At 56.6% G+C, this 20,882-nt stretch overlaps 4 protein-coding genes across 4 annotated transcripts; 2 read left to right on the plus strand and 2 right to left on the minus strand.

Annotated features, from left to right (window-relative positions):
* Positions 1–164: 164 nt before the first annotated feature.
* On the plus strand, positions 165–1,541 carry M406DRAFT_86341 (uncharacterized protein; the record flags this gene model as incomplete). The annotated part of the gene is made up of 3 exons (XM_040926075.1): positions 165–323; positions 454–1,028; positions 1,115–1,541. Coding segments are annotated over exons 2-3 (660 nt in total), but the record flags the coding sequence as incomplete, so codon positions are not given.
* Positions 1,542–7,561: 6,020 nt separating this feature from the next.
* Positions 7,562–15,172, plus strand: M406DRAFT_104955 (uncharacterized protein; the record flags this gene model as incomplete). The annotated part of the gene is made up of 4 exons (XM_040915120.1): positions 7,562–7,792; positions 7,888–8,153; positions 8,269–13,115; positions 13,205–15,172. 4 exons carry the CDS (start codon positions 7,562–7,564, stop codon positions 14,731–14,733), a joined length of 6,873 nt encoding a protein of 2,290 aa, XP_040780464.1. The 3' UTR covers positions 14,734–15,172.
* A 500-nt stretch (positions 15,173–15,672) lies between these two features.
* On the minus strand, positions 15,673–18,195 carry M406DRAFT_104956 (uncharacterized protein; the record flags this gene model as incomplete). The annotated part of the gene is made up of 2 exons (XM_040915121.1): positions 15,673–17,585; positions 17,619–18,195. 2 exons carry the CDS (start codon positions 18,193–18,195, stop codon positions 15,673–15,675), a joined length of 2,490 nt encoding a protein of 829 aa, XP_040780465.1.
* A 1,473-nt stretch (positions 18,196–19,668) lies between these two features.
* Positions 19,669–20,832, minus strand: M406DRAFT_33527 (uncharacterized protein; the record flags this gene model as incomplete). The annotated part of the gene is made up of 1 exon (XM_040921019.1): positions 19,669–20,832. The coding sequence occupies one exon, from the start codon at positions 20,830–20,832 to the stop codon at positions 19,669–19,671; it is 1,164 nt and encodes a 387-aa protein (XP_040780466.1).
* Between the last annotated feature and the right edge of the window lie 50 nt (positions 20,833–20,882).

The raw sequence follows: 20,882 nt of genomic DNA on the forward strand, positions 1-20,882 counted from the left end.
TCAATAGGGGAGGAAGGAACAGAAACAAATGAGACCCAAGAGACGCTTGGACGCTATTCCCCAGGGCCGTCATCCCTCATCTGCTTCTGTAGGCTGCGACAACCGCGACCAACCCAACACTCGCCCACTATACATAGTAATCCGACCTTTAACCCTTTACGCGACAGGGTTCAACGACAGCCTCGTGAGTTGCGACGAGACGCCAGCTGAGGTAAGTTTGCACCAGCCAGACGACACGACCGAGGGACGACGCTACACGCACCGGCGATCGTTGCAGCCCAGCCCAACCCCTCGGTTTCTGCGGGCGCGACGCATGAAGCGAGGTACCGCCCCCCCCCCCCCCCCCTCCAAAACCCAACCTCCTGAGAGGTTCAGCGTGACTCCTCCAGGGCCTGTCGGCCTGGCACCATGCGCATGATCCGCAACACGAGTCCTTGGTCCTGACTGAAACAGGTCAACTACTTGCAGACCACCTCATCGCCGCATCGCTGAGTGCTGTCAAACGTCCTTTTCATTGCTTCCAGTCTTTGTCTTCCTCTTTTGTAACGTCCTCGCATCCTCAACACTGTGTTGACGGCCCGCGATCCTGGTTATCGCCAGTCGGACCCCTTTTCTCTCAACTCGTTATCGACGCAACAGAACGCATTGCGACCTTGCGATCTTTTACCGACAGTTTCCATTCTTCCACGCTCGCGCGACCTCGCTAGCAGAATCCACATGCGACGCTCTCGCGAGTGACGACCTCGTCACCGCATACGAATTTCCTTTTACTCTGTATTCCTCACGTTGTCGCCATGTCGATCTCGGAACCGCCGTCGTCGCCGCTCGGCGGAGAGGCATCTCTGGCGGACCAGGTCGCGTGGTACAAGTCACAGTACGAGCAGCTTGAGACAGAGCTTACCGAATTTAGGGTCTCCAGCCAAGAACTCGAGTCGGAGCTGGAAAAAGATCTGGAGGCCGCAGAGAAGAGGGAGAACTCGCTGCGCGAGAAGGCCGAGGGCCTCAACTACGAGGTTGATGAGTGGAAGGTGCGCATTGCCCCTCATGAGCCCGACCCTGCTGTTTTCGAGAGCCCTTTTCCCTCAATGGCTGACCGCTCCCATCTCTCCCACAGAGAAAGTACAAGGAGTCCAAGAGCGAGGCCAACGCCGCTCAGAACACCCTGGAGAAGGAGATCACGACCCTGCGGGATACGAACCGGACTCTGCAACACAAGTTGCGCGATATAGAGGTGGCCAACGACGACTTCGAACGACAGGCACGGCACACCAACTCTTCCCTGGAGGATCTTGAGTCCAAGTATAACTCAGCCATCGAGAGAGCAGTCATGATGGAGGAAGAGATCAGGATTGGCGAGCAGGAGAGGGAGCGGCTCAGGATAGAGGCACAGCGACTGCGCGAAGAACTGTCCGACCTGAAGATTGAGGCCGAGATCCTACAGGACAAGCTGAAGAAAGTCGACGGACGCCATCTGTCTACCGTCTCTACCGACCTCTCCATACCGGCTAGTCCTATATTCGACAGCAGCGTGATGTCGGGGGCAAGCTCACCACTCATCACCACGCCTCCTGAGACCTCGTCGGTGTCCTCATCGAAGACGCCTGTCCACGAGCCGCCGTCGCCGCCCATGTCCGATGCCTCTGCGCCTCCACCACTTCCCAAGACGAGGGTACCGCCGATCAAGACACCTGTGCCTGGGTCAAAGCCCCGGGGACCCAGACAGCCTTCGGTGGACGCTACTGCCACGCGGAGGCCAAGGCTTTCATCTACGGCATCATCACGGCCATCAACCCGTTCTGGCACAAACACCACGCTGCGTACCACTCCAGCACCCCGATCCAATACCTCGAGACCTCCAGCCGCACGGAATCCGTCCAGAGGGCTTGTCCCCTCTACCTCGCTCAACCACATCCGGTCGCTTACTGCACAGATGCAACGCCTTGAGGCCCGCGTGCAGTCTGCCCGCTCCAAACTTCCCGCGCCTACGACAACACCCCCCCGTGCTTCACATCGGGGCAATGAGCTCGAGGTAGACAATATCACGATCAGATCGCGCAGGAGAGGCCCCGGCTCCGTCTCGTCCGTCTCGACCAGCGCGACAGGCCCAGATGAGTCAACCCCTACTGGGCTGGGCTACAGCAGGAGCATCAACGGCAGGCATGTACCCCGCCTTAGCAGCTCGGGCGTCAGCAGACTGTCCTTTGGCCCTCTGCCCAACCGCGGACCTGTCGACTCGGCGTCGGAAATCAGCCGACCGAGCAGCCGAGCGAGCACATCGAGCTACGCACGACCGGGCAGCCGAGCCGAAGGGCTCTACGAAAACATGATCGCGCCTCCCCGTCCAAGCAGCAGGGCAGGCGGTGCGGGATACACACCGCTAGGCAGACCGATCAGCCGGGCCAGCTTCGGAAACAGTTTCCACGGCTATTCTATGAGTTATAGCACGGCAGAAGAGGAGGAGCCCGAGGAGAGAGAGAAAATCTACAGGACACCGAGCCGGCGCGGAACCCTGAGCCGACTTGACGGCAGTACCGGAATCCCGACGCCGACTGGCATACCGGTGCCAGGATCCAGGCGGACGAGCGTGGCCAGTGTGACACCACAGAGCCACCTCAGGCGGCCGAGCATCACCGCTGCGAAGAAATTGGTCAAGAAACCGTCGACGCAGTTTGGTGATCTGGGTGAGACCTACTAGGTCGAGACAGATGGCTGCTATGAGTGGAGGATGGCGACGAGAATAACGAGACCGGACTGCTGGAAGGACAGCAGAGCAGAACAGGAGCGGCCAAGGCTGTCTGCAAACATTCACTACACTTCTATCTGAACATATTCATTTCATTTGTCAACATACCCCATTTCTTTTGTTCAAACGATACCGCACTCATGGCATGGCGTCAAATCTTACATGGGTGCAACGGGTTGGGTGTGGCACTGGCATTGGGCACAGCATTGATTTTTCTTGTCGGAAGGGGACCTCATTATTACACTAGAGTGAGAAACCTGGTGGTCCCCGTGCTGTCCTAGGTGGTGCGGATTTGGGTGGAGCGGGAAGTTCAGTCGGCTGGGCAGGAGGAGGAGGGAGACCTGCGTCGTCTGTGTACGGGAACTATATCCCGTTTAAGGTCTCGGGGACATGGATGAGAACCCGAGAAAGGGTGGGAGCTACACCTCAATAGCAACGAGAATGCAGCATGGAATGCGTGTTTTCTTTTTGGGATGCTGGATACAAGGCGAGAGAAAAAAGCGGCTATCCGCATTTTGGATGTTTTGCATCATCCAAACCAATCAATAAACCAACCATCCAGGAGTGTGCTGGGCAGTACTCGAAGCCTGTTGCAACTGTTCTTGCCTACGCTGTGTTCTGTCTCATCTGCTATACAAGCCACGGGTGGAGGTGGGCGGATTGTAGTGGCGTCTGAATTGGACAGGACCCAAAACGATACTCGCCCAAGGTTTGGGTGCCCGACATCCGAGGTCGTCTCTATGACAAGGTGCGCCCGATGAGATAAGACCATAAAGACACGATTTCGTCCTTCCATCTCAGTTCCGTCACCGACACCCGAGGGTGGCTTCTTAGTTTTGTCTCTCAAATAATCAATCGGGGAGGGTATGTGGCAGAGACTGGGCCGGGGGGCTGGACCGGCGGGACACGGCTGTAGCAGCAACAGCCTGTTCGGGCAAGCGCTTCGAAGGCTGTATGGAAGGGGAACGAAGGAGTGAGAGAGTTGCGTGCATGCATGAGGCTGGATTTTTTTCCTGTCTTCTTCCCCCCCCCCCCCCTGCCCTCCTTCTCCCTCCCTCCCACCCTCTCTCTCTTTTACCTCTGCATACTTGGAGTTGGGCTCGCTCAGATTCAGATTCACGAAAGTGCCCGGACCGGCCCACATGCGCTGTAACACCCGATCGGGGTTCGAAGGAGGGGGAAGGGAACACAACACAACCGCACGGTCCAGCATGTCTGATGGGGGGTTCAGCGTGTCGATGGCAGGGGAGCAAGGGGGGGGGGGTGGAGGGTTGGGATGAATGAAGCGCTTGGACAGGGTGAGTGGACGAGGCACGGCTGAGGATGACGATGAGAATATAGCGAGGGAAATAGAGCGCCATTGCAGCCATGCATCCTTGGTGTAGCCTCGGTGAGGAATTAGCAGGTCTCCTTAACGACGATGATTACAACATCGTTTGTGCGGGGTGTAGGGTCAGGTGTTGTATGTAGGCAAGTGTTCATCATAAGCAAAGAATATGCCATGCACATGGACCCAAGCAACATTCGGGTGAGAATACGGTTCACTGGTCTCTGTCCTTGGTGGATGAGATGGCCGGGAGATGAAAGATGAGCCTTGTGGGGGTGTGGACGAGGCTGAGATGGGCAAGTCGACAAGAGAGAAAGAGATACTGCTGAGAAGTGTGCAAGTGTACACACCAACCCACGCTTGGCTGCTGGGATCGGGGCTGGGACCACTAGTAGTGAGAGTGGTCCAGCTGGGGTAGATCCTGATACCTGATATGATTATCAATGGATGGCTGCACTCTTCGGGGCGGCTGACAGGGTCTGCACTTATTTTTCTCCATCTTTTTCTCCTACTTTGATTTAATTTCTATTTCGTTGTATTTTAAACTCAAGATCTTCTCCTGCACGGTGAATATCGACAAGCAGAGTGTACCGTCCTTTGGTGCTGTTCCGGTAGCCCGAATTTTTCTCGCAGGTTCCAGAGGGTGGATTCGCTGTCATGAAACCAAAAGCCACCAACGTAACAGAGAGGGCGAAGGGGAGCCAGTCGACGACTAGCCACTAGTAGGATTAGCCGCTTGCAGTGGCGGACGGTGCGGAAGAGATGTTGGGGAAGTGCGATTTTCAGGGAGAAAGAGCTGAAGAGGGCATTGGCGCCCATTTGCCCCAGTTTGGGCTTTGGTGGACAGGGATGCTAGGCCAAGGTTTTCTCAGGGCTAAATGGGGGCCCCTTCCTTAGGCCCGTGGCCCTGAATTCGTGCTCTGCAAATCGAAACCTCAACAATTATGCCACAGGCTCACAGATCCTCGGTTTTGTGAATTCCGCCATAACCACAGGTACAAACTCGCTCAGTATTGCCCTCCCACCCGGAGTCGCTCTGGCTGACTTGCTACAGCTCACCGTCTTTTCTACTTGGTATTTATATAGATTGTTACTTGATGCAATTCGTCCCGCAGTACCACTCACCATTGAGGACATTCGCCCGTGGGACACTGTTGCATGTTCTCAATGCTCCGGAGATCCGCTAGGGGAATCTCTTTAGGCGGGTGGAGGCGGGCCCCAGGGGACCAGCCGAGATCGATTTCGGTTGAGATTTGGGATGCAGAATGGGGACAAAGGATAAAGACAGAAAAATGACGTCGACGGGAAGTTCATGCCTCGTTTGGTTCATATCGATATAACAATAGAGCGAGTAACCAAAGATTTTTTTTTTCTTTCCATCTCACCCCCCCTGACCAAGGGTCTTTGTGCTGTTCTCTCTCTCTATTGAGGTGAGGAGGACCATCCCCAATTTATTATGCTCAACAACTTTTCTCCCTCTGCGCTTGATGAGATGCTCCTATACAGCGCTGCAATCCACCTCCGCTGTGCTGGTGTGGTTCGATGTATTCATTAAACATGAGCTCAGCTGGGGCTGTAGGCCCGACGAGTTGCGGACAAAGTCTCCTAACAGCGTGTGAGCTTTGGGGACCAGGCTCGTGAGGCGCGGGAGACACGGTCTCCGTGGGCGAGGAAGGAGAAGGAGCTCTGGGCACTTCGGGCACCGAAGATGCTCCGTATGGAAAGACCAGAGCCAGGCCGCTGCTTTTAGCTTCTGCCCATATTTCTACCATACAGTGTGCTTTCCTACATTACAAGACCTGATGATCGTCGAGGTTGCTGGCCCATTTGCCAATCTCCCGAGGGTGCTCTCGGGGGAAGGTGGCATCCAGGGGGCAGACAAAGCACAAGCCCGGCGGCGGCGGCGCACCAAAAGATCCAGCGAGTTGAATGTTCCGTTCGGAGCTTTCAGGCCCTTATCGATAGAACAATTGCCCCATCAGGGAAGTTGGCTGGTACTGGTCTATATCGTGTAGCTGCATGCTCGCCCCTTTAGAAGCAATGTGCCGGCCCCACCATCTCACCAAATCCGTTCCCCAACACATCGAATCGCCCCAGTTGATTGGGTGCCTTGACACGTTGGATCTGCAGGGTCAGGGTGTTTTAGTGGTGGCATGTACTGAGGTACCGCTCCGTCGCACTGACGTACTTTGTCTATCTGGAGAAGGTGCTGGTGACATTGGAAAGTGACCTGGTGAAAAGGAAGCAGACAAGAAGAAAAAATAGGGCTGGACCCTCGTTGTTGGAGGGGCATTAAACGATAATATGGATAGATTTGCATGTGGATCACCTCGATGAATGCAAAACCCCCCTTTCTATCAAGATATTGTCCCCCTCCCCCTGCCCTACAGTCCCATGCCACTTGCCAACATTCTCCGAAGCTACTATGGTATATCAAGTCCCCCAGCCTGTCCGTCTCTGTCGCGAAGCCTCCACGCCTCTTCTCACTTCGGCTTGATTCTTTCTGAATTGGATCTTCTTTCCGCCCTTGATCTTCTCCTCCTCCCTCTCTTCCTCATCCTAGCATCAGATCTGAGGACTCGTCCCACCCTCGACTGCAAACACCAGCAGCACTTCTCCCCGCCATCCATCGTCTCTGCTAGGCATTCTCACGACGAATTGCCTAGGACCTATTCCTCCTTTTCCAGGACTCACCCTCTACCACAAGATTGAGCTTGGTTGTGGTCTTGAACACCGCGACAACGATCCAGCATAGAACAGGTAAGCTTGATTCATGTCCCCTGCACCTTGGAAGCTTTGCGAATTTTCCACATCGCTCTGGGACGACAGTTTGTTCGGTGCTGGAAAACCCCGTTCCCATGATGGACAGAACAGGAATGCAGATCTGTTCGCTCCGAAGTGCGCCAGCGTAGAAAGGCCAGTCTTGGCCTTTTAAACACACATTCGCATCCCTCCTTCAGCAACTGACCTGACTCTTGCCCCCACCAAAAAGCTCTCCCCACCCAGATGCAATGTGTGGGCCATGGACCATGACTGAACAGGAGTGATCAAGTGATTTACTGACGCTGATTTCGGATTACGTCTAGGAGAAACAAGACCCTGCACTTCTAGCGGCTCCCCTCATTCACCTCTCTGCAAGTCGGTCCCGGGCCTGTAGTAATACCGTTTCTCGGAGCTGCACGTTCGGCTACTTTTTCTCCTGGTCCATTACTCGACGCCGCGCTTTGGCTAGCTCCGGCATCCCCTTCGCTTCTCGACAACGAGACCTGAACATTACGGACCGATACGTCACCGCCCCCCACGACACCTTCTTTCGATCTCGAGATTCGGCACCTCGACTCGAATAGGACACGACTCTTACACGGCGTTCTCTACCAGTCCTGTACCATTAATGACCCACTAGATACCCCCTCTCAACCCATCTCTTCCGACAGACAGACAGCAGAGCTTTCCGCTTTCCCAACTGCTCTCCCTTCCATCCCACCGCAGATATGACCACACTCAGCAACGGGGCCAATGGGGCCAATGGCCTCGCCAATGGTGCATCATCTCAACGGCGCGGCAGCTTACTGGTTGCTCCCCATACCAACGGCAAGGCTACCTATGCTGAGATGCGCAAGGTTGCCGACCACTTCATCGGCGGTAACAGGTTAGAGAATGCGCCAAATTCTAGGGTCAAGGAATTTGTCGCTGCCAATGACGGTCACACCGTCATTTCCAACGTGAGTAGCTTTTCCAGAACCCAAGAATTGGCGTTGCGCAGAGCAGGGAGCGCGCAGGACGCAGGACGCTGACCATGGGATGGGTGGGATGACAGGTTCTCATCGCCAACAACGGTATTGCTGCCGTCAAGGAGATCCGGTCCGTTCGGAAATGGGCGTACGAAACATTCGGTGACGAGCGCGCCATCCACTTCACCGTCATGGCCACCCCAGAAGATCTGCAGGCCAACGCAGACTACATCAGAATGGCAGACCACTATGTCGAGGTCCCGGGTGGCACAAACAACCACAACTACGCCAACGTGGAGTTGATCGTGGATGTGGCCGAGCGGATGAACGTCCACGCCGTGTGGGCCGGCTGGTAAGCAAGACAAAGGACACCCAGATCGAAAAGAAAAAGAAGAAAAAAGAAGAAAGAAAACATGATTGCTACCGGGAAGAGAATTGGCAACTGACTGAAGATTTACCAAATTTAGGGGTCATGCGTCCGAAAACCCAAAACTGCCAGAATCCCTCGCTGCCTCCCCCAAGAAGATCGTCTTCATCGGACCTCCCGGCTCGGCCATGCGCTCCCTCGGTGACAAGATCTCGTCGACAATTGTTGCACAACACGCCGAGGTGCCTTGCATACCGTGGTCGGGAACAGGCGTTGATGACGTCGCTATCGACGAACATGGCATCGTGACTGTGTCTGACAACGTATATATGAAGGGTTGCGTCCAGTCGTGGCAGGAAGGTCTGGAGAAGGCGCGGGAGATTGGCTTCCCGGTCATGATCAAGGCCTCTGAGGGCGGTGGAGGCAAGGGTATCCGGAAGGCCTTGAGCGAGGAGGGTTTCGAACAGCTCTACAAGGCCGCTGCCAGCGAGATTCCCGGCTCGCCCATCTTCATCATGAAGCTTGCCAGCAGCGCCCGCCATCTGGAGGTCCAGCTCCTCGCTGATCAGTACGGCAACAACATCTCCCTCTTTGGCAGAGACTGCTCTGTGCAGAGACGCCACCAGAAGATTATCGAGGAGGCCCCCGTTACCATCGCCAAGGCCGACACCTTTAGGAAGATGGAGGAGGCTGCCGTGAGACTTGGTCGCCTTGTCGGCTACGTCTCTGCTGGTACCGTCGAGTATCTCTACTCGCACCACGACGACAAGTTCTACTTCCTCGAGCTGAACCCTCGTCTTCAGGTCGAGCATCCTACTACCGAAATGGTCAGCGGTGTCAACCTGCCTGCTGCTCAACTCCAAATTGCCATGGGCCTCCCGCTGCATCGCATCCGCGACATCCGCCTGCTGTACGGTGTGGACCCCAAGGCCGCCACGGAGATCGATTTTGAGTTCAAGAACGAGGGTAGTGCTGAGGCCCAGCGGAGACCGACTCCCAAGGGTCACACCACTGCATGCCGTATCACCTCTGAAGACCCTGGTGAGGGTTTCAAGCCGTCCAACGGTGTCATGCACGACCTGAACTTCAGGAGTAGCTCCAACGTCTGGGGTTACTTCTCTGTTAGTACTGGCTCTGGTATTCACAGCTTCTCGGACTCTCAGTTCGGCCACATCTTTGCCTACGGTGAGAACCGTCAGGCATCCCGGAAGCACATGGTCGTCGCCCTCAAGGAGCTGAGCATCCGTGGCGACTTCCGCACCACCGTCGAGTACCTCATCAAGCTTCTTGAGACGGAGGCTTTCGAGGACAACACCATCACCACCGGTTGGCTGGACGAGCTGATCACGAACAAGCTCACCGCGGAGCGCCCGGACCCCACGCTCGCTGTCGTTTGCGGTGCTGTCACCAAGGCTCATATTGCGAGCGAAGAGTGCTTTGCCGATTACAAGGCGGGTCTGAACAAGGGCCAAGTTCCCTCTAAGGATATTCTCAAGACGGTTTTCCCGATCGAGTTCATCTATGAGGGGTTCCGCTACAAGTTCACCGTCACGCGGTCGAGTCTGGATAGCTACCACCTCTTCATCAACGGCTCCAAGTGCTCTGTCGGCGTCCGTGCTCTCAGTGATGGCGGCTTGCTCATCCTGCTCGATGGACGTAGCCACAGTATCTACTGGAAGGAAGAGGTTGGCGCCACCCGCGTCTCCGTCGACAGCAAGACCTGTCTACTCGAGCAAGAGAACGACCCCACCCAGCTGCGCACGCCCTCGCCTGGAAAGCTCGTTTCTTACTCGGTCGAGAACGGCGAGCATGTCAAGGCTGGCCAGATCTTTGCCGAGGTCGAGGTCATGAAGATGTACATGCCCCTGATCGCCCAGGAGGACGGTGTGGTCCAGCTCATCAAGCAGCCCGGTACCACCATCGAGGCAGGCGACATCCTGGGTATACTCGTCCTGGACGACCCCAGCCGCGTCAAGCAGGCTCAGCCTTTCGTTGGCCAGCTTCCCGAGTTCGGCCCTCCCATGGTGGTCGGCGACAAGCCTTCTCAGCGCTTCGCCAAGCTCTATGGCACTCTGCTCAACATCCTCCAGGGTTTCGACAATACCGTTGTCATGACCCAGACGTTGAAGGAGCTTGTGGAGGTCCTGCGCGACCCAGAGCTGCCCTACAGCGAATGGGCTGCTCAGTTCTCAGCCCTCCACAGTCGTATGCCACAGAAGCTGGACGCCCAGTTCGCCCAGCTGGTCGAGCGCGCCAAGTCCCGCGGAAGCGAGTTCCCCGCCAAGCCGCTGCTCCGTGCCTTCCACAAGTTCTTGGACGACAACGTTGCGCCTAGCGACCAGGCCACTCTCAAGCTCACCCTGGAGCCCCTGACCGCCATCCTGGACCTGTACAATGAGGGCCAGAAGGTCCGCGAGTTCAAGGTCATCTCCAGCCTGCTGGACAGCTATGCTGAGGTGGAGCGCTATTTCTCAGGCCAGAAGCTGCAGGATGAGGAGATTATCCTGGCCCTCCGTGACGCCAACAAGGAGGACGTGACCAAGGTTGTCCAGACGGTTCTGTCTCACAGCCGTGTCAATGCCAAGAACAACCTGGTCGTTGCCCTGTTGGAGGAGTACCGCCCCAACAAGCCCAACGTTGGCAACGTTGGAAAAACCCTCCGGCCCGTGCTCAGGCAGCTGGCAGATCTCGAGTCCCGTCAGACTGCTAAGGTTTCTCTGAAGGCTCGCGAGATCCTCATCCAGTGCGCTCTGCCGTCGCTGGAGGAGCGCAAGGCACAGATGGAGCACATCCTGCGGTCGTCGGTCGTGGAGTCGAGGTATGGTGAGGCTGGCCTGGACCACCGCAACCCCAGTCTCAGTGTCATCAAGGAGATTGTCGACTCCAAGTACACCGTCTTCGACGTGTTGCCACAGTTCTTCGCCCACGCTGATCCCTGGGTGGGTCTCGCTGCCCTGGAGGTCTACGTCCGCCGCGCTTACCGAGCATACATCCTCCGTCAAATTGAGTACCACGGCGATGAGTCGGATAACCCAGCCTTTGTGTCTTGGGACTTCCAGCTTAGGAAGATTGGCCAGTCCGAGTTCGGCCTTCCCATTGAGACAGCCGCACCTTCGTCTCCAGCGACGCCCATGACGCCAATGCAAGGGGGGGCAGACTACGGCTTCCACCGCATCCATTCCATCAGCGACATGTCCTATCTGACTCGAAAGACTGAAGAGGAGCCTGTCCGCCGAGGTGTCATCATTCCTTGCAAGTATCTCGACGATGTCGAGGAGCTCCTGTCGAAAGCCCTGGATACGCTGCCTCTCTTCCAGAAGAAGAACGCCGTGATTGCGAACCTCGAAGGCAAGCGCAAGCCCCTCGGCCGTGATTCGCAGGAGGAGCTGTCCAACGTGGTCGTCATTGCTGTCCACGACTCTGAGAGCCGTGATGATGTGGACGCCCTTGCCCGCATTCGGGACATTATCGAACAGTTCAAGGGTGAACTCCACACGCACGGTGTTCGCCGTCTCACCTTCATCTGTGGTGGCCCCGATGGCTCGAACCCCGGATACTACACCTTCCGTGGTCCAACGTACGAGGAGGACGACAGCATTCGACACATGGAGCCTGCCCTTGCCTTCCAGCTGGAGCTGAACCGCCTGTCCAAGTTCAAGATCAAGCCCGTCTTTACCGAGAACAAGAACATCCACGTGTACGAGGCAGCCGCCAAGGAGAACGAAGCTGACAAGCGTTACTTCACACGCGCTGTCATCCGGCCCGGCAGGCTCCGTGACGAGATCCCTACCGCCGAGTACCTGATCTCTGAGGCTGACCGCGTTGTCAACGATATCTTTGATGCCCTCGAGATCATTGGCAACAACAACTCCGACTTGAACCACCTCTTCATCAACTTCACGCCCGTCTTCCAGCTTCAGCCACGCGAGGTCGAGTACTCGCTGCAGGGCTTCCTTGACCGGTTCGGGCCCAGAGGGTGGCGCCTCCGTGTCGCCCAGGTCGAGATCCGCATTATCTGCACGGATCCGTCCACTGGCACGCCTTATCCTCTACGTGTCATCATCACCAATACTTCTGGATTTGTTGTCCAAGTCGAGGTGTATGCCGAGCGCAAGTCCGAGAAGGGAGAGTGGGTGTTCCACTCCCTCGGCGGCACGACCAAGATTGGCGCCATGCATCTGCTGCCCGTCTCGTCGCCGTACCCGGCCAAGAACCACCTGCAGCCCAAGCGGTACAAGGCTCACCTGATGGGAACCCAGTACGCGTACGACTTCCCCGAGCTGTTCCGTCAGGCTATCCAGAACTCGTGGACCGAGGCTGTCAAGGTCATGCCGGCTCTTGCCGAGAAGCAGCCTCCGACCGGCGAGTGCATCGACTTCAGCGAGCTTGTCCTCGATGACGCCGACAAGCTGGCTGAGGTCTCCCGCGAAGCAGGCACCAACAGCTGTGGTATGGTCGGCTGGCTTATCAATGCCCGCACGCCCGAGTACCCTCGTGGCCGCAAGTTTGTGCTCGTTGCCAACGACATCACGTACCAGATCGGCTCCTTCGGTCCCAAGGAGGACCACTACTTCAACAAGTGTACCGAGCTGGCCCGCAAGCTTGGCATCCCCCGCATCTACCTGTCTGCCAACTCTGGTGCCCGCCTGGGTCTTGCGACGGAGCTCATGCCTCACTTCAAGGTCGCCTTCAACGACCCCGAGAAGCAGGAGGCTGGCTTCAAGTACCTGTACCTCGATGACGAGGCCAAGAAGCGTTTCGGGAGCTCCGTCATCACCGAGGAGGTTGTCGAGGACGGTGAGAAGAGGCACAAGATTGTCACCATCGTCGGACAAGAAGATGGTCTCGGTGTCGAGTGTCTGCGCGGCTCAGGTCTTATTGCCGGTGCGACCAGCCGTGCCTACAACGACATCTTCACCTGCACGCTCGTCACATGCCGCTCCGTTGGTAAGTTGTTGTCCTTTTGCACCAGAAAGCCGTGGCGAGGAATGTCCTCTCACTACTCACCTTTCATTTGCTAACCCAATGTGAAATAGGTATCGGTGCCTACCTTGTCCGCCTGGGCCAGCGTGCTGTCCAGGTGGAGGGTCAGCCTATCATCCTCACCGGCGCTCCTGCTCTCAACAACCTGCTGGGTCGCGAGGTCTACACGTCCAACCTGCAGCTCGGTGGCACTCAGATCATGTACCGCAATGGTGTGTCTCACATGACCGCTGAGGATGACATGGCTGGTATCTCCAAGATTGTGAAGTGGATGTCATTTGTGCCCGACAAGCGTAACAACCCCGTGCCCGTTGCCCCAAGCGCTGACACGTGGGACCGTGATGTTGTCTTCACACCTGCGCCTCGTGTGCCCCATGATGTGCGCTGGATGATTGCGGGCAAGCAGGACGGCGATGATTTCCAGCCTGGTCTGTTCGATAAGGACTCGTTTGTCGAGACCCTCGGCGGCTGGGCCAGGTCTGTCGTTGTCGGACGTGCTCGCCTTGGTGGTATCCCCATGGGTGTCATCGCGGTCGAGACCCGGACCATTGAGAACGTCACGCCTGCAGACCCCGCCAACCCTGACTCTATTGAGCAGGTCAGCCAGGAGGCTGGTGGTGTGTGGTACCCCAACTCTGCTTTCAAGACGGCGCAGGCCATCAATGATTTCAACTATGGTGAGCAGCTGCCGCTCATGATCCTTGCCAACTGGCGTGGTTTCTCTGGTGGCCAGCGCGACATGTACAACGAGGTGCTCAAGTACGGCTCGCTCATCGTCGACGCCCTCGTCAAGTACGAGCAGCCTATCTTCGTCTACATCCCACCCTATGGTGAGCTCCGTGGCGGTTCCTGGGTCGTCGTCGATCCCACCATCAACCCCACTGTCATGGAGATGTATGCCGACGTGGAGGCCCGTGGTGGTGTCCTGGAGCCCGAGGGTATCATCGGTATCAAGTACCGTAAGGACAAGCAGCTGGCAACCATGGCGCGCAACGACCCCACCTATAGCACACTCAAGAAGGCCCTGGCGACGGCGCAGTCCAGCGGGGCTCCCAAGGCCGAGATTGATGCTATCGCCCAGAAGATTGCCGAGCGCGAGGAGCTGCTCCTGCCCATCTACTCCCAGATCAGTCTGCAATTTGCCGACCTGCACGACCGGGCTGGGCGCATGAAGGCCAAGGGTGTGATCCGCGATCAGCTCGAGTGGCGCGAGTCCCGTCGGTACTTCTACTGGCGCGTGCGCAGACGCCTCAACGAGGAGTATATCCTGCGCCGCATGGCTGCGACCGTCACGTCTGTGGCGAACAAGGACCCTGCCGCCCTGCGCACTCGTCATCTCTCGCTGCTCAAGGCCTGGAGCGGCATCGCCAAGTTCGACAAGTCGGACCGCGAGGTTGCTCTGTGGTACGAGGAGCACCGCCAGCAGGTCAACGAGAAGGTGGCTGCCCTGAAGGCGGAGGCGACGCGCACACACATTGCCGAGCTGCTGGTCGACAAGAATGCCTTTGAGGGCGTGCGTGCTGCACTGTCGAACCTTCCTGTGGCGGAGAAGGAGGCGCTTCTGAAGCAGCTTTCCTCCTAGACAGGACCGCCAAGATAGACAAAGACAGGTAGAGGTGGGGTGTGTGTTGATTATCTTGTGTACGGATTCATTAGTTTCTTCTACTATTCGGGGTTCATGGACAAGAGTGTGTACGGTCATACAAAGATTTGTGGTATTACTAGCATTGTTTCGTTGTTCTCTTTCTCCCTCTTCTTCTTTCTCTCTCTTTCTTCTCTCTTTCTTCTCTCTTTTCCTTCTCGTTCTCGGTCACGGCGTTATTCTTTTTCATATAGGAAATGAGTTACATGGGTCTCTGGTCCTGGAAAACGGGTTGGCATCCCCCGAAGTTTTGTCTACTTTTGTGATAAACTGGTGCAAGCGTGGCTCGGGTCGGTCCGTTCATGTACTCCGGTTCCGTTCTTGAACCTGTTAGACGCCTCTCCATGACATACAATACATTATACATGTTTGTTTTAACACTGGCTCATGTTTGCCCATCATCGTCTTGACTCGTAGAAGCGCTTGTGGTACAATGCACTCGCCTATCAAGACGCTCAGCATTTGTCTACTACTTCAAGAAGAGTAGAGGTAGTTGGTTGTTCTGACATTTCAGGACTTGCGTGTCAATTTATTAAGGGCCGCATGAACAACTTGTGTATGTATGCTGCTCCAGCACTAAGATTCCTGCCTGTTCTCGACATCCATCAGCTCACCTGCTGTTCGTCGAGGGGGTTCGCATCTATGACTGATCCCATCATCATGACCAACTTTTCATTCATTACACCGCCTTCGAAGGCTGGTCTCCTGGTCTATCTAGATGTCGAAGTATCTTCCCTTCACTATTTGGCACCCCTTTCCCCTTCGTCCTGCCGCCGAATTCCGCCCTTGGACCACTCCTTAGGCGCAACAAAGCGCCAGCCACAAACTACAATCACGACACAGGGGATGGTTATGAGGGACGGTCTGGCGAAAGAGGGCTTAAGTGAGACGATGGCTGTAATTGCCGCGGAGAATATAGCTGGCATAAAAACCAAGACTTCGCCCGCGACGCAGTGGTGCCGGCTCAAGGCGGCGCTTTGGTTGTTGTTGTTGCTGCTGCTGCTGCTGCTGTTGCTGTTGTTGCTGTTCTGACTGTTGGTGCTGCTCGTCTCGCTGGTCTTCTCTTGATATATATCGTATCTTTCCTCCTCCTCCTCCTCTTCCAAGTCCACGAGGTTCGTCGTCGTGATCGGCTTCGAGAACAACAGCCGCAGCAGCTGCCTCGTAGCCGTCTCGGCCGCCCCGGGCCCCATCGGCACCGCAGCGTGCGGCGCTGATGAGGAGACGGCCGAGATCTGACCGGCTGTCAGCCTCATGACACCTGAGGCTCAACGCATCAGACTGAGTTCGAGAAGAAGAAGAAGGAGCAGCAGCAGGAATTGTTTTAAGAGCAGAGCTTGGGGTGGGAGCCGAGGAGAGGGAGATCAGGGTGATGAGACTACGTACCAGCCCGGTCAGCCTCTCGGATCGGCCCTGTAGGTAGCGCAGGTAGTCCTCGAGGGAGGCCATGTGCCTCTCGAGGGCGGGGATGGCCTCGGTCATGCTCTCCATGGCCCAGTGGTAGCGGTCCAGGAACTGCGGCGCCACCACGTCCACGATGACCGTCTCGTGCTCGCGCGCCACAATCTCCAGGATGCCTCTTGCCATGGCCAGGTGTCGTAGTTTGTTGGACAGGCTGGTCTGGACCTTGTTGATGGTTGCTATCTGGGATACCACTCTTCCGTGGGGCCCGCGTCCTCCGCCGGCCTGAGCCTGGGGGTTGCTGGCGGTGTGATGGGTCATCTTTTCTGACTCGGCTGGTGGTGTTGAGGGTGCGAAGGGGTTCGGGTCGGTGACGAGGGAGAAACTGCTGGTTTGAGTAGGCATTATACCGTTGGCCATGTGATGGTGATGGTGGTGGTTGTGGTGGTGGTCTGGAGACATTCCGCCTCCTCCTCGTCCTCGTCCTTCTGCTGCTGCTGTTGGAACAAGATTTTCTGTAGCGATTCCACCAACACCGTTGCTGGTGGTGGTGCTGCTGTTCTTGAGGCTCTTCTCGACTCCCTTGATGAGCGGTAGGTCGTCCTCGCTCACCTTATCGTCAGAGAAGCGCAACAGGTGCACGCATGTGACAAAACTCAGCAGCTGCGGCGCAAACAGAAACCCTCGGTATATGTTAAGCGTCTCCCGAAACCCCTGCCACGCCTTGCTGGCCGTGACACTGCCCGTCCTATTCTTCGTCCACTTCCTGCTCGGCGTCGAGTGAAGACTGCTGGTGTCGTCGTGCGCCAGCTTACTTATAGGCGTCACGGGCGGACTACCTGGAGGACCAAAACCACCACCGCCACCAGAAGCAGCAGCAGCAGAGACAACGCGGTGCGTGCCGCTGCTGGTGGTAATAACCGCAGGCGAGGCCAGAGTTGGCGGTGGGAAGTGGCTGCTGTCCTTGGCCTGCCACTTCTGGCACCTGTCGATGAAGAGGCCTCTCGTCTCCAGGGTGCGCTTGTTGAACGTCCAGATGAGCGCGTACTGCGACGTGCCGATGAATTTTGTCACGATCCCCTTGCTGTGGTCGGTGAACTCGTGGAAGCCGTCGTACTCGCGCGCCAGGTAATACAGTGCAGAGTGGTCAGCGTCCATGAGGTTCACGTACAGCCGCAGGAAGGTGTCGCGCGAGATGGCGAGGGTGTTGGTGTCTGGGGAGAATCCTGCTGGTGCGCCGGAATTCTTGCCGTAACGGTAATCGTTGCCGTCGTCGTCGTCGTCGTCGTTGTTGTCGTCGTCCGTGTCGTCGTTGTCAGGCTCGATGCGCTGGATGCATACCAGCTTCAGCGACGCTACGGCCTCTGTGTCTTGTTGGCCGCGGCTGTGGCCTTCCCTACCTGGATAATTATGATTAATATTACTATAGGCTGCTCCTGCCGATGACGACGATGTCGGTCTTATCTTGCTGGGCAAGCTGAAACTCCTCGAACCACCACCAGTGCCGGGGTCAGTACCTCCACCGTTCTGCAAAGCAGCCCCCTTGGGCCTCTCCTCCGCCGCCGCCGCCGCCGCCTGCTGCTGGGCGAGGTCGACAGGGCGCTTCTTCATGAACGCAGGCAGGTCATCCTCAAAGACCATCCACTCGTTCATGGTGACGCGCTTCACCGCGCCCGCGCCACTGCCGCCATTTTGTTGTTGTTGATGTTGTTGTTGTTTGGACGAGAACGAGGCAGACCCGTTGCCGCCCGCGCTGAGGGTTGCGGCAGTAGCAATGGCGCCGGCGGTGAGGCTCTGGGTGCTGGGCTGGCGTCTTGCCGCCGCCGCCGTCGTGGTGACGTTGGATTGTGAGGATGACGACAAGGTGGAGGACGCCGGGGGAAAGGCGCCGACCTCGATGGCGTTGTACCGGTATGGGCCTTCGCCGGTGCTGGTGCTGCTGGGCCGGAACTTTTGGTGTCTGTCGAAGGTCGACTGGGCGATGAGCTTGAGGCCCTCCATCGCGGTTCTTGTTGCTGTGATGATTCAATGGAGCCCCTGCTTGTGGAAATAACTAAAAGAAGATGATGATGATGAGAAGAAAAAGATGACGGTGGCCGGAGCCACCTCACCAAATTGATTTGTGCAGCTATGGGCCTTTGATGCGCGCAGGTGTTCAAGAAGTCGTCGCGCACGACACAACTCGGTTCCGTGAGGAATCTCAAAGTAAGATAGATGGATGATCCAGCCAAATATGAATGTGGGGTTCGCGGTGAGATGAGAAGAGTTGATGATGGAACCTCGGTGGAGCAGTGATATACCTCCACGCGATGTAGGAAGCAATGGGTGTATAGTGGTTGTGTGTGGCTTGAGAGTCGGGGGTGGTAATGTGGCGAAATCTGGGAAGAATCGCATCTCACTCACACACGCTCAATCACACTCCTCCTCACACGCACATTCGTCATCATGCACTAGCATCGAAATTTGGGCTGAAGCCAGTTGAGCCTTTGATCCAGGATCCTTCTCAAAAAAGACAGGGGGTGGCCGATGGGCTTACGCGAAGGAGGGTACCATCGCTCCGTCATCCTGTCCCATGGGGAGGGGGAGATGGTGGACGGGGATGTTCTTGTGCAATGGTGTCATGGGCTGTATCGATATTTACTAATGGCAATGTATTGCTTAATACCGCATTTATTTACTGTGTGGCTACAAGAAGCGTACGAGGGGTTATTCAGGTCGTAGACTGAGCAGACTCGAATAATCCTGGGCCAGAAGAATCTACCATCGTACTCTGCAATACTGTCAATTCGATAAGTATCTTTGTGGGTCACTTGGCTCCACTGATCTTTCCAAGGATGTATGATTTCTTCCAGACGTCAGACCCGAAGTCCAGGGCCTGGTTTTGCAGTGTGGTGGCTTGTTGACAGGGACAAGCATAGTTCCGAGTTGCAGAAGGTCTTCTGCAAGGCGTGCGTTTGTTGGGTTGGATAGAGGGTAGTTTTGGCTATTCCGAGGTCATGTTCTTCAGCACCCAATATTCCTTGCTGAGCTTTTGATAAGAGATTGGCATAGACTCTCTCATATAGCCATCATATGATTGAGGGTAGTTGTTCTGGAAACAGACCTGTATTATTTGAAACCTTATTCGCCAATTTAATTATACAATGCAACGACCGACATATCGTACAGGATGGTATAGCAGCGCAGATGCAGATAATATGCAAACCCAGAGGATGTTGAATCATGGAAAAGAGGGACTTGAGTACCATACCATGCTGCAACTCATCTGGTTCATAAATCATGTGTCATTGATAATGATATCTCAGTCTCAATAGGCCCATCCCGTGCTCGGTACTTGTTTGTGTCGGGTTCGTCCGGTCTTCTTCCCTCCCTTGTGATTTGCCATCCTCCTCCTCCAGGCTCAAATTCGCAACAAAGGCTGACACTCCAGTAAGATCTCTGCCATCATCATCATCATCATCATCCATCACTTATTTACACCCCCTCTGCTGCCACAGATGCTGCAGGTGCGCCGTCGGCACCCTTCTCTGCTTTGGCACCATCTGTCCCGTTCAGCGTCTTCAGGCCCGCCCGAACCTTGGGAAGGATATACCGGCCGTAGTCGATGCTGTCGTTGATGTTGTCATAGCCACGGATCGAGATCAGATCGGCACCAAGCTTCGCATAGTCCAGCAGAGACTCAGCCACGGTCTCATACGACCCGACCAGCGCCGTCGACGCGCCACGCGCGTTGGTGGCCGTCACTGTAGGGTACCACAGACAGCGGTCCTGCACGTCGCCGCGCGAGGCAATGTTCAGCAGGCGCTGCGAGCCCACGTTCTGCGGCGCAGGGGCGTTGGCCGGCACCTTGCCCTGGCCCTTGGCGCGGTTCTCCTTGAGCACGTCGAGGATGCGGTAGGCCTTGGCCCACGCGAGATCGTCCGTCTCGGCAACAATCGGCCGGAAGGTGACCCAGATGCGCGGCCTGTCATCCGGCGCGCGCCCAGCCTTGTCGGCCTCGGCGTAGATCCTGTCGATCTGCTCCTTGGTGTCCTTGAGCGGCTCGCCCCAGAGACCAAAGATGTCGCCCAGGGATCCGCCGATGCGGTACGCCTCGGGCGAGGAGCCACCGACAGACACCTGGATGGCCTTGGGCCCGCCGATGGGCTGGACGCGGTTGGCGAAATCCTTGAACTGGTAGTATTTTCCGTCCCAGTCAAAGGGCTCGCTGGACGACCATGCGCGCCGCAGGATCTTGATGTACTCCTCGAGCCGGCCGTACCGCGAGTCCTTGTCGAGGGTGTCGCCCTCGCGCCCTTGCTCCACATCGCTGCCGCCTGCGATGAAGTGCACCACCACGCGGCCTTGCCCCAGGTGGTTGAGTGTGGCGAGCATCTTGGCCGCGACGGTGGGGTACATGGTGTTGGGTCGGAGGGCGATCACGACGCTGACCTTTTCTGTGGCCGACAGGATGGTCGCGCCGATGGTGAAGGGGTCGAAACCGCCCGAGTCGTAGGGGATGAGGGTATAGTTGAAGTCATAGTCGTCCAGGCCGCGTGCGTAGCGCTTGATGAAGTCTGGGTCGGCCGGGGCGCCGGGGATGGGTTCCAGCTCCGTAGAGGCATTGGGAAAGGTCATGGAAATGAACTCGAGAGGCATCTTGGGCAGTCTTGATGGTTGAAATAATGTTTGGTTGTGAAGAATCTCTT

This window comes from Cryphonectria parasitica, assembly GCF_011745365.1.
Source record: "Cryphonectria parasitica EP155 unplaced genomic scaffold M406scaffold_1, whole genome shotgun sequence".
NCBI classification, from domain to species: Eukaryota; Fungi; Ascomycota; class Sordariomycetes; order Diaporthales; family Cryphonectriaceae; genus Cryphonectria; species Cryphonectria parasitica.